The sequence below is a fragment of the Cimex lectularius genome, unplaced genomic scaffold (genome assembly GCF_000648675.2).
Source record: "Cimex lectularius strain Harlan isolate CLEC.00 unplaced genomic scaffold, Clec_2.1 scaffold35, whole genome shotgun sequence".
Taxonomy (NCBI): Eukaryota; Metazoa; Arthropoda; class Insecta; order Hemiptera; family Cimicidae; genus Cimex; species Cimex lectularius.
Window position 1 is genome coordinate 2,273,883 of NW_019392746.1, and position 16,076 is coordinate 2,289,958.

General features: G+C 39.2%; 1 protein-coding gene across 1 annotated transcript in view; it reads left to right on the top strand.

Annotated features, from left to right (window-relative positions):
- The first annotated feature begins 430 nt into the window (after nt 1-430).
- LOC106669322 (dual oxidase) overlaps nt 431-16,076 on the top strand; it is a 31,638-nt gene continuing 15,992 nt past the window's right edge. The window contains exon 1 of the mRNA XM_014398728.2: nt 431-665. Within this exon, the coding sequence (XP_014254214.1) occupies nt 611-665 (55 nt within the window). The 5' untranslated portion in view covers nt 431-610. The remainder of the gene's footprint in view (nt 666-16,076) is intronic.

The following is a 16,076-nucleotide window of genomic DNA, read 5'->3' on the forward strand; positions in this document are numbered from 1 at the left end:
TACAGGGAAAAAAGAATAGGGCTTAAAAGACATCCTTGCCTAACACCGCGTTTTACTTCAAAAAAGTCAGATCTTCCTTCAGGGCACGATATACAGGCTTTATATTCCAGGTGTAAATTTCTAAGTGTAAGTCCATAATTATGGAATTAAAACCTTTTATTTTGTTATTTTTCAAAATCCCTTGATTAAATTTCCTTTTAGTAAAAATAAAATAATTTCTTACATCCCTATTCATTTTTGAGCAGTTTATGTACTTGTACCGAATCTTTGATGATGACGACAAATGTTTAATATTTAGAGCCAATTGTCAGACGTAAACGCCGTTTCGTATCAACGAAAACATAAAATTTAATAATATTAAAGGCCGAAAAAAAGAAAAATTCGTCGCTCCTCATCGTCTATCGAGAGGCAGACGCATCAGACGCGTTTCTGGATAAAATGGCACCTACGCCTTCACTTTGTCTTCTGGTTCAGACTTCAGGTGTCGTGTCGTCGGATCCGGGAGAATGCTAGGGGAGGAGTTGCTGGAGGGGGCCCAACTCTGTTTCTGCCTGGCTTTCACTCTTCAGTGCAACTTTCACCTTCGGGCTTCCAAGTCTCCTTGGGTAGAATGGACCTCTTGTTTGTGACAGTGTTTGTTAGTGCTTTCGGAATCGTTATTACACGTGAGTCAAACTTTCGACAACTCTCAATCTGTTATATCCGTTTATTTTTTATGGTTTTATTTTATTTTTTTTTTTTTTTTTAGTAAAGAAGTAACTGTTTTTCGTGTTTAAATCATTCTTTTTGTTATTCGTTAATAAATAGATATAACGATATAGAAAAATCTATGAAAAATCCTGACGAAATTTTAGTCCTGTAATAAAGGTTTATTATAAATTCTAAGTCAATTTAAACAAAAAAATCTTTTTTTTTTGTACTTTATCGACCACGAGTTTTAAAATTTATTTTGGTTTTGTATACTTTATTTGGTTTTGTCAACATTTGTTCGAATGACAGATATACTCCTTCAAATGTGTTACTTTTTAAACTGTTTCCCATCCAGCTTTCAGGAAAGGACTTTTAATTTGTGATTCAAATTAACAATTCGAATTAAATGTTTGACTGACGAATCAAAAACAGCCTTGTAACAAGTTACGAAACGATTAGTGTAATGCAAAGTCGGTTGCGGAGTTTTGATACAAACTTAACGCTTTCACAGCGAGATCAAAATCTTTTAAACTTGTTTCCAGCCGAAACGGTTACAAGATGCTTAATTTCAACAAAGTTGCCGACTTTTTATGATATCAAGGTATAAAAGCCCATTTGTATTACTCGGCCGTCGTTGGGATTTGAGGCTCAAGAACTCTCTCGTCTTTGTATGAGGTCTCGTTTTACGTAACGGTCAAAGTTTAACAATTTAACAAAAGGTTTAGTAATAAAGTTGTAAGAAAAAAAAGGTTCGACGTTCTTAGCGGGCATTTTTGAATAATAAACTTTAGTTCATTTATTCATTTTCCACACTGAGCCACATCCCCCAACAATAAATAAACTCTTGTTTTAATTTTTGTTTTAATTAGGTCGGATTTCGAAATGAAACCCAACGTTAATTGTGCATACTCGCTTGTCGAGAAAAAAAAAGTACGATAAGCAAAATCTGACAAAATGGGAACAGGTTAATAGTACGTTGACACGTTTCCTTAAATTGGAGCAGAAAATATTGCATCTTTTATCATTCGATTTATCAGACACACCTTTATAAAGCTCCTTGGCTCCTTAGTCCTGTCTAATTTAAGGAAAATAATAAATTTACAGAATGTCAATTAATAGAAGTTTAATAAAACATTTATTAACATCATAATTATCACATCACAATATTTATCCTGACGCTTTTAAATTGTAGTGCGAAATGCAGCTGCGTTTTATGACCTTCAACTAAATGTTTATGACTATGTTACATTGGCTTTTTTGCTTTATTTTCTTTCCTGACGGTTCAACGGCAGAGAAAATTGAGGAAAATTAGAGAAAACCCCACTGGCACTTGTAATTCAAAGTGAAAATTAATAGGCTATAAGAACAAATTAAGTATTACTTAAGTTGAAGCCATACTACTTGTACGTAACAATTAAATTATTTATATATACAAAGATAAATTTTAATTAAATATATAAATAGGGAATAAGTAAATATGTAAATGTATAGGAAAGTAACAATAATTAAATAAGCAGATAAACATATGAATAAATAAATTTGGCTATGAAGAAATAAATATTATGTATATTCAAATTATTTATCACAGAATCGCTTTGATACGTTTATTTTACTGTGTATTATGGTACTTTCCTATGGATCTGTAGAGATTTTTGCTTGAGACGAGCTTACAATAAAAATTTTTGGTGTGGGTTCTCACCTTATTTAAGCAAGAAATTTCGGAAATACAGGTTTGCTCTAGTCTGGTCCGTCTGCGATATGTCACTAGCCATAAAAAACTTTTCTAAATTCTTTGAATTTTTAGCATATTTGATTCTCATACATGCATATAATATCATGGTTTTGACAACCAATAGACCTTTAATAATGGTCATTAATATTTGTAATAATAACACGTTCGACATCTTTATCGCATAATGTATTTATTATTATAGTTAGATTGATTTCACATTACTCTAATTCTACATGATATGTAACTGCACATTGTACATGTAACATTGTAACTGAAAAAGGTTTTAGATGGCTTATTGACTATGTAATTAGCCGTGTTTCTGGCTTGTTTGGATTTAAAAAAAATTAATTAATGATTTAAAATGTAAAACTACATTTGACTTACTATTTTGTGACTTACTACGTACTATTTTATATAACTCTTTCTTTTATGCACATAATTTAAGCCATGATTAACCAACTGGTGCATTTCTTTCATCCTGAAACTAGACTATTGAACCAAGCTCTTTTGGTTAGGTATATATGAATATTTTAAGCACGATCAAATAGCTGAATCGTTAAGAGCGAACGTGGGCAGTGTTTCCTCATAAAATAAACCTGCAAAACATCGAAATAAAATATTTAAAAAAAAAAAAACACGATTTAGTTGAAGTTTATGCATACTGGTAACACGAGTATCCTTCGTAATAAAACGTAGGCATTTATATAAAAATACAGGCGTACTAAGATAAAAAATAGTATTAAGAATAAAATGTAGTTTATTTACTGAAAAATTATTAAAGATCTTCAAAATGAATTTGCACAACGAAATTAGTGCAAAAATCGCTGTTGAAGAAACACGTTGGCGGACTTAGCCGAGGCTTGTAAGTCGTGAAGTCGCCTCCGGGAATGAGAAACGCGGCCGATTCACTTGTTAGGAATGAATCATGGACGAAATTAACAAACCCGTCAAATACAATGGTGTAGGAGAGAGCACAGATCTCATGCCCACCCCCACCTGGTACATTAGCACTACTCAATGTTTCTATTTAGCAAGTAGCACGGAATTTTCGTTTCAAGCCGTCGTATTTTGTACGATGTCTTATTTTTTTTCTCGGCTTAAACATTGTATTATTTAATAGTTATTTAATAGATCGTTTGTAGCTCATATAGTAATGTAATTTACCGAAATGATTTAATATTTAAAATTCCTCGATAGATTTGGTTAAGAGGACGCAGAAATAAGCCCGATTTGTGTCCTTTTGTAGTTCAAACAACTTCGTACAAGCCCTTTGCGAAACGGTGAACTATACGGAAAAAACTTAAACTAAACGTGTTTTCCAGCTAATAAATACAAATAGAGCAAAGCTTGGAAAGATAAGCGATTAAATTCCATTATGAACACTGATGTAATGGCACAAGGGCTTAGTCAAAGCAAAATGTATCTTACGTTTTCAAGCAGTTTATGACCTACAAGTCGACAGATTTCTTTCATCCGGAAAATCCTCAAGTTATCAACATGGGAAACGTTGAAGTTGTGGCGAAAGTGTCAGACCTTGGCTAGTCGCGAAACGAACCTTTGGATGCCATAAGACCTTGACTCCCAACCGGTAACCCATTTTTATAACATCCGGGTTACGTTATTGAAGGTATCGAGTGAAAAAAAGGAAAAGGAAAGAAAGAAATGATTTTCTTTGGCCGAAACGGTCTAATAAACATTTCTATTGTCTTTTCTATAATTGCACAAAATTTACAACTTTACACTTTTTTTTTTCTAAAGCGTTTATAGACGCCGATTTATGTATGTGTATTTATGTGTATAAAAAGTGAGAGAAAAGTGAAAAAAAGACAGTTCATAGGTAAAACCCTGGAAATAAGATGGTGTATAGCAAACCATTTTCACCATCTATTCTGCAAAAGTTCATTTCTATATAAAAAAAAGGAACATAGTTTCACACAAAATGAGAAAAAAAAAGACAAACGCTCAAAATTTTACCGTACGCCAAAAATGCAGGATTCAATCAAAAGTACAGATTTTTGAACAATTTCAATAAATAATTCAGGCTAACTCCATCAAAATAGTTGCATTTCTTCTTGGGCCTATATTTTACTCGTTTCTGATCAATTTGGCATGCCTGCCCTCGTCGTTTTTGTCTGTCTGGTGCGTTTCAACTTGTCGCAATCTTCAGTGTGGATATATAAACTAACACACAAAACACTAAAAACAACCATACAAAAGTAACAATCATACCGTTAAAAATGACCGAAATGCCTCTGACAGAATTAAAACAGCGTGTCCAGTCCAGCCCAAATGGTCGAAAACGACCAAGATAAAAGTCGGCCGATATGGTGACATTTCTTCTTGAGCCTGCACTTTGTTCGTTGCCGATCAATTTGGAACCCCTTACTAGCCATTTTGACCTGGCAGATATGTTTCGATTTTTCGCATGTACCTTTTATAGAAACGCACAAAAATCTATAAACAACTATATAAACAGTAACAAACATGCCCTTCAAGATAGAGAAAATGCGTCTGACGGAATGAAAACCGTTAGTACAGTTTGGCCAAAATGGTCCAAAATGACGATGCTACAAGTCATGAAACTGGTGACATTTCTTCTTGAGCTTTCACCTTGCCAGTTTCCCATAAATTTTCATATGGCGACTTTTCGCAATTTGCGTTGTTTGAGTTTTATATTTTACATCATACCAATTTTTACAGTAGGTTGAAATGTGTCTGACAGGACCAAAACAGTCTGACCAAAATTCCCTAAAAAGAGCAAGCTAAAGGTCCATTGGAATTGTGATATTTCTTCTTGCGCCTGCACTTCGCTTGTTCCCATCAATTTGGTCTGGCTATCCTCGTCGGTTTGGTCTGTCTGATAATTTCGTGTGTAGTACGTATATAAACTAACTCACAAAACACTAAAGACAACCATAAAAAAAGTAACAATCAACCAACCAAAATGCCGAAATGCATCTAACAGAACAACCAAAATTTTCGAAAACGACCAAGCTACAAGTCCATTGGAATTGTGACGTTTCTTCTTGAGCCTGCACTTTTCTTATACCCCATCAATTTGGTCTTCCTAATTTCGTCGTTTCGGTCAGTCTGAAGAGTTTGACTTATCGCAATATTTGCACCTTTTATACAAACACTAATCAAAAATAAACTGTAAACAGCTATATAAGAAGTAACAATCCAGAAAATGGCATACAACCTTGCCCAAAATGGTTGAAAACGACCAGTGTAAAATTCCTTCCAAATTGTTTTCCTGTACATCAACCAGTCAGTAAATCATCATGATGCCATGTCTTAATCGAGAAATTGAAAAACGTTCCCGCTAGTAACACGTTATCTAAGGATAAAGAGAAAGGGTATTTTACTTTTCAAATAAATCTTTCTAATGAGCCATACACGAGACGTAACCGTTAAATAATGCAAACGATGGTATTTCAGACAATCTTGAATAAAAAGTATTGATCCATAGAACTCAGCTCCTTTCGTAACCAAATGATTTTTAACTTCTCAGGTTCCACTTTTTACAGTTTTGTTCAAACAGCTTTATTATTTCATTCTATACCTGTTGGAACCGTTGGAAGGTCATCTAGAAGATAGGGCTCAACAAACAACCCTGACAAACCCTGCAAAGCATTACACAAAAATTCTGGAACGCCTTGCTATCCTCTCAACCAAGAAGGAAAAGTCTTAGAGGACAAAAATTTCCGAATATTAATCATTTTAATAAAGAAACCCATATTGTTAAGTTTTAAAATCGACCAGAGTCTCAACTTGATCAAAAAGCTGCTTTAAATCTAAGTAAAAGCAATACGTTTTTTCTTCGGTTTATTACATTTGTCATTATAGATGAATTGTCATTAATAAACCTATTTCTAACCACTTAGTAAACCGTCATCATCCACAAAGGTTTTAATTCTGCCAAGCAGTCGACTGGAAACCTTCACCGCAGGTTCATTGACATACCCATCAGAGCAAAGTTATTAGATTTGCCAAATCATGAGTGGACTTTATCAAAAAAACCGTAGTTATTACGATCTAGGAACTGAAATAACAACAGAGAACAAATTTAAAAAAAAATTGTATTCTATCCGACAAGGGGTTTGACGATTCTTTGTCTTATTTAAAAACCTCTTAAGGTCTTCAGATTAAGCACAATAGGTTATCAATGGAAGCCGAAGTTCCAGTGTTTATCGGAAAAAGTGAACGGAGAATTAAGCTCATTCATAATAAGAAAACACCTCCCCAAATTCTTTCTTTTTGGTACATTAACATACGACACGAGGTAAAAAGAAAAGGATAGGGATAGGGATAAGAGAGGCGGCCACAAGGCCTACTGCACCTCGACCTAAATAGATCTATTGTGCTCCTCTGTTAATTATAACTCACTGGCCAGCTTCAGGCTATTAACCAGCCTCCACAGCTTTGGCAGCGGTTCCTTGGTGTAGGATCTTGCTTGTTTTTCTTGTCCTAGTCGCAAGAACCTGCACCTACATAAACATACCTTCACAGAAACATAAAATGAGTTCTGCAGTCTCCACTTCCTGGCAGTATCTGCTCAGTGTTTCTTCAGTCTGTACTCCTATCCGGTGCATTTTAAGTGGCAGTGCCCGGTCAGGAGTCCAACCAGAATCCTGATTCGGTTGCGGTTGTCTTCCAGTAGTTCTTTCGTAAGTTTTGCGGATGTTCCTTCTATGAATCTCTTCGCGTGCCTCATGCCTGTGGTATTGTTCCACAGGTTTTGGACTCATTAAGAATCCATTTTAAGATGCTCTTTTGTGGCAGGCTAGGTTGCAGAAGGTTCTGGGTCCATAGAGTCTATGTTGGCTCCCTTCTTGCCAACATGTCAACCTTTTCGTTGTCTCTATGCCCCGCATGTCCAGGGCCCCATGCCAGGGTTGGACATTAATGTCGCTGACTTCCGTCAGGGCCTCCATTCATTTCCAAACATTCTTTGCCTTCGCCTCGCAAAAGGCCCTGAGAGCTGCCTGGCTGTCAGAGAAAATGGCTATATTCCGGGAATGTATTCCTAGCCTTTTTATTTCTCTGGCACATTGTTCAATCGCTATGATTTCAGACAGGAAAACTGTGGCATAGTTGCCTAGGTTAACCGTCAGTTCGGTTTTGGGGTTCATCGCAAAGACCCCAGCTCCCGTACCCTTGTCGGTTTTGGAGCCGTCAGTATACCAGAAGGAATTTACCTTGAGAGTGTTCCCTTGGCCCATTCTTCCGTTCTGGTATCAGTATTTTGTACTTCTTGGTGAAGTTATACTTTGGAGTAGTGAAATCAATTGGCATACCTAAAATGACATCTCCCTGTATCTCCTCCTTCAGTTTCCATTGTTTATTCACATGGTCTATCCTAGCAGATGGTTGTCCATTTATGATCCTGTGGGCTGCTGCTCTGGCTTCTCCTTGGATTAAAATGTGAAGTGGTGGGAGGTTTAACAAAACTTCCAGGGCCGCAGTTGACGTTGTGCTCATAACATCAGTGTCATGAAACACGCTTGTGTTTGGGTGCCACTTAGCAGCCTTATTTCATTGGCTTGAAGAGTTTTGGTTCACGATACCACCGACCCATATGTCAACATTGATCTTACGACACAGGTGTATAGCCATAGGGTCATTTTGGGGTTTAGACCCCAGTTCTTGGCGCAGAGCCTTCTGCACCTTCCCCAGGCAATTTTCGCTCTTTGGGTAGTTTTAGTTAAGTGTGAGCGGCTGATCTAGTGTAATCCCTAGATATTTGACCTCCTTGGAAAATGGAATCAGAGTCCCATTTAGGCTTGGAGTTTTTAAGCTTCCTGTTGTCCTCTTCCTTGTGAATGGAATCACTATGGTTTTGTGGGGGTTGGTAGATAACTCCTCCCTTCTGCACCACCTGACAAACAAACCAGATTGAGGGCTCGTTGTATACGATCCATCACGATGTTCGCATTGCGGCCTACGGCAAGGTCGTCCGCATAGCCTAGGCAGTAGAATCCTTCTTGTTCCATCATTTGTAAGAGTTCGTCTACCAGCGTCGTCCACAGGAGAGGTGAGAGAACACCCCTCTGCGAGCATCCCCTGGCTGTCTTGGCCCGCTCCGCCCAAGGTTGATGTGACTATCCTGTTCCTTAGGCCTTCCTCCACCCATTGGCATATCTTCTCCGAGACTCCCCTATTCTTAATAGCTCTATATAGAGAGGCTGTTGTTGCATTGTTGAAAGCTCCTTCTATGTCCATAAAAAGTGTAACGGCTATCTCCTTGACGTTTATGGACTTGGTTAGGCATTTACACAGGTTGTACAGGGCTAGCTCTGTGGATCTCCCTGGTTGGTATGCGAATTGTCGCTCACTGAGAGGTTTATTCTTCAGTGCTGTCTCACGAATGTGATTCTCCACCAGTCTTTCTAATGTCTTTAACATGAATGATGTAAGACTGATGGGTCTGTACGTGTTAGGCTTGTAATCAATAGGTCGTCCTTCTTTTGGTATGTATACCACTCGTATCTCTCGCTATCTTTTGAGAATGTAGCTCCACGCTAGGCAGGCTCTGAATATTCTTACTAAGTATGGCACGAGAATCTCTTGTCCTTTTTGTAGTAGCGCTGAGTATAGTCCATCTATTCCTGGCACCTTGTATGGGCGGAACTTTTCTAGTGCCCAGCTTATGGCTTTAGGTTTTATTATGGCAGCCACCTCCTTCCACTCTTCCTTTGTGGTTTTTATTAGTTTTGAGCGTTCAGGGAGTATTTCTTCATGCATTATTTGTGCTCCTGGGAAGTGATTTTCAAACAGTAGAGTGAGTGTTTCTTCTTCCGTTTGTGTGAAGCTTCCATCCGTCTTTGTGAGGAAGCTTACCAGTCCCCCTGTACCATCCTTGACTAAGGTCTTGTGTATGCGGGCACATTGAGGTGTTTCAGTGATTTCCTCACAAAATCTCCGCCATAAGTCCCGTTTAGCTTTACGGATTTCTTTATTGTACTGGGTGAAGGCATTTCTATATGAATTCCCCTCATTATGAGCTACGTCGGGTGATGAAGGTGGGTTCCGTGCCTAATTAGCAATACGTAGCTCTCCTCCAGTTGGGTAATCCGATAAGGACTCATCTCGGTTGTTGATGTCAGTGCTACCCCATATAATGTGGCGGGCATTTTCATCACATCCCATGACCAGTTTGATGTTTTTTTTCTCTAGAGTACCTCACGATATCGTCCAGCAACTTGGGTGGGCACTGTTCCTCTCTTGGGAAGTAGGCTGAGCCCCCTTTTTGGTGCCCAGATGTATTCGGAATTTTTGGTTAAATTCAAACCTCCTGTTCATGTCATCTCTTGGAGCCATGAGTGATGGATGGTTTTTCCACAGTTTGTTTCTGCCTCTCCATTTCAGTTTTATTCCTGTTGGAGGTTTCTCTCTAATGAAGTTGATTATGGTTTTCTGTGCTGTCCTTTCTACCATGTGATGTAGGGGGANTTAATAAGTTACCAACACGTTGGGAGAAATGTATTGAGAGTATGGGAAATTATTTTGATTAAAGAACATTGCTTTAAAGTAACTAGTTTCTTTTTTTTTTGTTTAATACCAAAATCCTGCATTATTTTCCGGACAACCCAATACTACTGCTTCTTGTCTCTTCCCATCGATTGGTATTTCTACCTTGATGGGAACTAAATCTCCAGTCATGAATTCTGAAAGACAGAGATAATTTGTGTTTTTCCTAATCAATATACATGCACGGGGATTTTCCTGTCTGGAATCTCATACATGCTTACCGTCTTTACAGGACAAACCTCTAATTTGTCTTTCCACTGCCAGGGTTCCTGGATGAGAACTGCCCATAGATGTTGTGCAGTGAACATCCTAGCTATTACTGCCGAAGCAGCTTTAGCGTGGTGGATGTTCACCTGGGCCATTCTCATTTCTTCCATGTTAGTTATTCTTTTAGGGGAGGAGGAGGTGTCTCCTCTCCCAATAGCTCCTCCTCAGTGAGCACTCTTGGCTCCATCTGTAGAGGAGGAGGAGTCCCGGTCTCTGTGATGATCTGGTCTACCTCCATCTCAGCAGTATTTTCGGAGGTAATCTCCGTGGGTGGAGGCGTCGCTGTAGGGGCCTGCTCCGTTTGAATGGATGGGGGGGTGATTGGGGTGGAGGTGTGAGATTTCTCTCGTTTTGTAGCCTCCTCCCCCCTCCCTTTTTCAGGCCCCTAACAGGGATCCTTCCAAAACGAAAGTTGAGGGTATGTCCTCTTGACATTATCGTTTTTGCTGAGATGTCGTCGCTGCCCAGGATCATGACAATCCCAGGCCCCTCCGCTTTCACTGAGTGGACTTTCCATTCCTCATCGCTGATTCCATCGTTCTGCGCTTTGACCAGCGCTAAGGTTCTCTGTTCTTCTCCTAGTTTTGTCCTAGGGAAGAACAATGCTATCGAGTGAGGGTTGGGGATGATGTACCCAAACCTCACTCGATAGCAGTGAGGAGCAACATCCTCCCCAACCCTCACTGTTAGTTTCTTTTCTTTGTTTAGCTCCAGTTTGGGAGCTATTTCCTGTAGCCATTGTACAGTTTTGCCATCTTGACAGTCTAGGACCATCATTCCTGGCCTGAAGTGTATGCCTTCAAACTGTATTTTGGCTTCCCATCCTTTTAGAATTTCTTCTATGAGGGTTTTCTCTAGATGGGTCAACTCTTCCGTTGTTAAAGTTACCAGAGGGTATTCCTCCGGTAGCAAAGCCACTCTTATGATCTTTGCTGCTCCAGCGTAACTTACGCTAGGAGCAGCCTCTCTGGCTTTAGACAGTGCCTGAGGAGTGGAGGGCTTAGCTTTCTTGTCCTTTCTCAGTTCCTTGGGGGTAAGAGATTGCTCTCTTGCCCTCTTACTGGATGGTTGTGTCTCCAGTTTCTCTTGTTGGATTTTAGCCTTCCTTTCGTCGGCTAATTTCCTTGCTTCTTCGGGTGTTTTCCCCGATTTTATAGCCCTCAGGTACCATTTGGTCATAGCTCCGCTAAGACCTTTCCTGAGAGGGTCGTCTTTTCCGCCTGGTTCTCCCAGCTTTGGTAGTTCGGCGGAGGCTTTTTTCTTACCTTTTGGTTTCCCAAGAGGAGGTCTGTGTCTTCTAGTGTCGCTACTTGAAGGTAGTGAACCTTTCATTTGAGTGGTGTTTAATTTCCCACGTAGCCACTGAAATTTATCTTTAGAAGGGAGAGGTGGTCTCTCCTTTGCTTCTGAGGACTGAGTATCCATCTGGGGGTTGATTCCCAGATTACTTATTGGGTTTGGAGCAGTGGAATCCTGCTCTAGGTTTTGTTTTTCATTTACTTTGCTCATTGAAATCCCACGAGTAGCTAGGGAACTATAAGGTCCGCTCCATCAGAGCCCCGCATGATGGAGTAAGGCTAAATACTCTCTGATGTCGCCCGGTGTCAGAGAGGCTCCGTTCAAGACAGTCACATTAACTCCGGCTGCCAGTGAATCACTCGGCACGGAACGCATCACACCTTTGATTGGGGCGGATGCTGTTTTCTGTCAAGCCCAAGACTCTTTTTAGGGGGATGATAGGATAGAGGGAGAGGGGTTGGTGATAGGAGTCTATTTAGTGAGGAGTGGTTAGGAAAGTGAGTACCTCACTTGGGGATAGGACACCAGAGCCCCTTTAGCCTTTTCGCACCGTACCATGCCGTGGGGATCAGTGTGAATCCCCCCGTCAGGACGGCGACGAATGTTTCCCGGGGTTCACTACTTGGAAGCGGGGTTGGTCTTTGAACCCCGTATTATACCCTTTATACAAGAGCTATTTGTTTTGTGCTTACAGCACACCGGTAAGTCCTAGTTCATCTTCAAGGAACATGATTAGTATGCCCGGTTTCAGTGGTTGAATCTCTTCTACGGTTACGTTGTATGTCCCAAAACACTTCCTCCTGCGGGCAAGTGTAGCACCACAGTTCGTTAGTAGGTGTATTGGTGTCTCCTCTGCTTCTTTGCAGAATATGCCGTGTTGGTTTATGCCAATCTTCTTCAGCTGTCCATTTAGTTTGAAGTGTTCTATTAAGAATCCTGTCAGGATTCGCAGTTTTTTCCTGCTCCTTTAATAAATTCTGTTACCTCTTTCTTTCCAAATTGTTAGGAGTTTCTTGGACTGAGTCCAATGAGTGAGTTCTGTTGTTTCCTCATTTTCTTTTTATCCTTCTGTCTGAGGTGCTCGTTGATAGTTTGTATTCCTATGCCATAGAAGGGCTCGGGTCCTAAGAGCATTACGACAGCCCCTCTTCTTGCAAGGGCATCCACTTTCTCGTTGCCTTCTACTGCCTGTCCTGGGATCTCAGCAAAAGCTGACTTTTTTACATACCTAATTTGTTTAGTTTGGTTTTACAGTCCAGACCATCTTTGAGCTAATGATTTTTAAATTTAGCGCTTCGATGACTGGTTATCTGACGTGATAGCTGTATTCTTTGTTCAGATTGAATTGGGTACATCGTTCATTTGCATGGAACTCAGCTTGGAAGATACTGGTGTATTTTCCCATAGGTTCTGAATAATTAGTTCCAGGACCGAATACTCCTGCCCCCCTACCTTCTAGCGTTCTAGATCCGTCTGTGTACAAGTAGAAGGTGCCATTCTTCTTCTTTTTCTCTCTCTTCCTTGCTTTTTGGTACCTAAGTTTATTTGGAAATTTGGGTTAAACTCAAACATACTATAATGTTGTCTCTTGGTATACTTGATTAACCCTTTCTTGCCCAAAGTTGTTGTCAAAGCAATGTCAACTTTTATTTATTACTTTTATTAATTTTTAGCAGGAAATCACGTGAAGTTAGGGCGGGAAGTGTTGGCCCTTCTCTGTTGATGCACGTGTATATTGGCAAAACACTTTCTTTTCTCTTTTTTTTTTTTTTTTTGGCGCCAATAACAAACTTTTCGGAATTTCTCGCTAACCTTTTAATAAAATTTTTAATTACAGTCTCGCTCTCTAAGGCAGCATTGGGCCATAAAGAGTTAACACCTACAATTTTTTGTTATTTACCTATATAAATATTAAAAACGTAATAAGATAGTATTTCATTAGATTATAATGCATCATTTTCTCCTTTTCCAACCAGTCATTCCTCTTTATAATAAAATAATCAGCTCCTCCCAACAAGACTTTTTCACATTTCGATATTTATAATCGCTACGCTCCACGTTCCACAATACAGGTCTTTTTTCAAATTCGTCGATCAGGAGATCGTTGTCAACATCTCCGTCATGATGATCGAAACAATTAATATTCGCTGATAAAGCGCGCGTTGAACTGAATGGACCGATTAGCCACTTGGTATCTGGACACGGGTGTTCAAACGCGCGTAGTGAGGGGATGTCGAGTCGCTCGTTCGTACGCGCGTTGAGCTTAATCGCGCGTTAGTGGACGCTCTACTTTGAACTTTCGTATTTCACTAACGCTTCATGTGTACTAGGCTGTTCTTCTTGATGACTGCGTGATGATGAGGTGATTAGCTTTCAATTTCGATCGTTCTGGTCCGTCTATCCTTGCTGTTTTGGTTTGTCAATCACGTGTGGCGTCTTTGTGTATTTTCCTTAATCTGATCCCTTGATAAGTTCGTGAAAAGTGAAAGTAGTGCGTCGGCGTTGGTTGTCTGTCGGCGCCTTTGATATATTTTTTAGGTTATTTGATTTGTTTGTTCCTTTTCTTTTAAAGTTTTACCGTGTGCTGAATGTGTTTTGTTTCAAAGTTTTCACGCATGCGCATTTTTTCTTCTCCATGGAGCAATTTTTGGCTCGCATTGTTGAGGGTTCGTGGTGTGGTTTTGTGTGAGGTGATTGCGTGGCTTCATTTTCCGTCATTGACTATAAATGACCTTATACACGTTCTTTGTATCTGACTTTTATTTCCCCGTCTGTCAAACCCGATGTATTTTTCTCCTTATTTTTAGTTATTGCAATTGCTGTTTTTAAATTCACTAATTTCGTGGTCCGCTTGACCAATTAATACATTACAATTAATTAAGGTTTTTAGTTGAGATGAAAAAAGTTAATGGCACGAGCGGTATTCAGCAGCGGCGTATCTAGCCGAAGATCGTGGGTTCGAATCCCACTCGTGACATTAACTTTTTTTCATCTCAACTAAAAACCTTAATTAATTGTAATTGCTGTTTTTGTTGATTTTTTCTTTTTCAATTGAGTTTGTCATTTTTATACCTAATTTATTAAATTTGGTGGTTAGTTTGTACGTCTCCTTTTGTATGTAAATGTCCATTTTTGTGTGTCTTTTGTTTACCAATTTGTTAATTGTTACAGCCGTTATGTGTTACGTTATTGTTTGTTCCTGAGGCATGCATAGCAATCGTTTACGTGAGACGCTAGTTATAACATCATCTCCATGGATATCAACCCGCGGTGTGATGATATGGCGAAACCAGGATGAAGGTGTCTTCCGCTGGCCCAATTAATCTAGAAAAATTTAAGATTTGCTAATTGAAAAATAGTGATTTGACAAGAAACTTTTTTACTTTTGAGTACTGTAGGTTAGAAAAAAACCAAACAACAGTGTCAAAAGATCTGCACCCCTTCGGGTCAGCATGTATGGATCTTTTTTAACTTCTAATCAAAAAGCTCTTCTTCTTGGTAAAGAATCTTGTGGGAAATGACACCTTCAACGTTACCGTGCAGTATGTCATGATGTCATTACCGAATCCTGGGGACACCGGCCTTTCATGCCCAAAGTGGGCGGAACAGACTGACTCGAAACTTCCGCCTTGTGTAAACAAAGCGATTTAGTTCGAAGGCCGATCTCTTTATATTTTCGTTATGCCACACATCTCGATTTATCACATTCTTTCGAGGTCGAACAACAAGGCTCTTGTGCACAGGAAAGAAGTGTATTCGACATACAGAACTAAGCAAGATATCGGATAACTTCAAACTAAGCTTAACTTAAAATCCCAGGTTGCGAGAGGTAAAAATTATATTGTTAAGGACGAAGACGCACCTCTTGGCGAGGCGGCCACTCGGAACGATCCACTTTGTAAATCTTTCATAAACTCCGATTGCATAAGACCTGTGACTTTATGAATTATGTGCTCGTATGTGCACCAACCACTTTCCTCCAGACTTCTCTGCCACTCGACTGAAAAGAAGTATCGTTTTATCTGATAAATCGCGTTTTACCATAGATAGTAGGATAAATGTTAATGGCTGCTCTTTATACAGCATCTAACTTCTTTACTACAAACAAAGATGATCATATGAAGCAATAAGTATTTAATTATGGTCCACCCCCTAACAAAAAAATGTTAGTGAATACAAATTATCACGATAACTTGGGGGTTTAAATATGTTTTAAGCTTGTCCTTCGATTTAATTGGTTTGGTTTTCTGGTTGGCCTAATTTCAACAACCATGATTTTTAATAATAGCCGAATTCGGATCGCGGCCAAGCTTTCATTCCCAAATTGATCGGATATTCAAATTAAAATCGATGATGATTTTCTTGGCGTGATCATCAGTTATAAAAAGTGAAAATAATATCAACATTATCAACTAACTTTGATCAATCATGCAGTTTTTCAGCTAGGAGTCGTAGGGATTTTTCACATTTGCACATAAACTTAAGTCTATTGTGTCCGAGCTTTTAATGGTTTTTCGTAAAGAAGTACAGAATTCTTCTCAGGGTATGGCATCGTGAT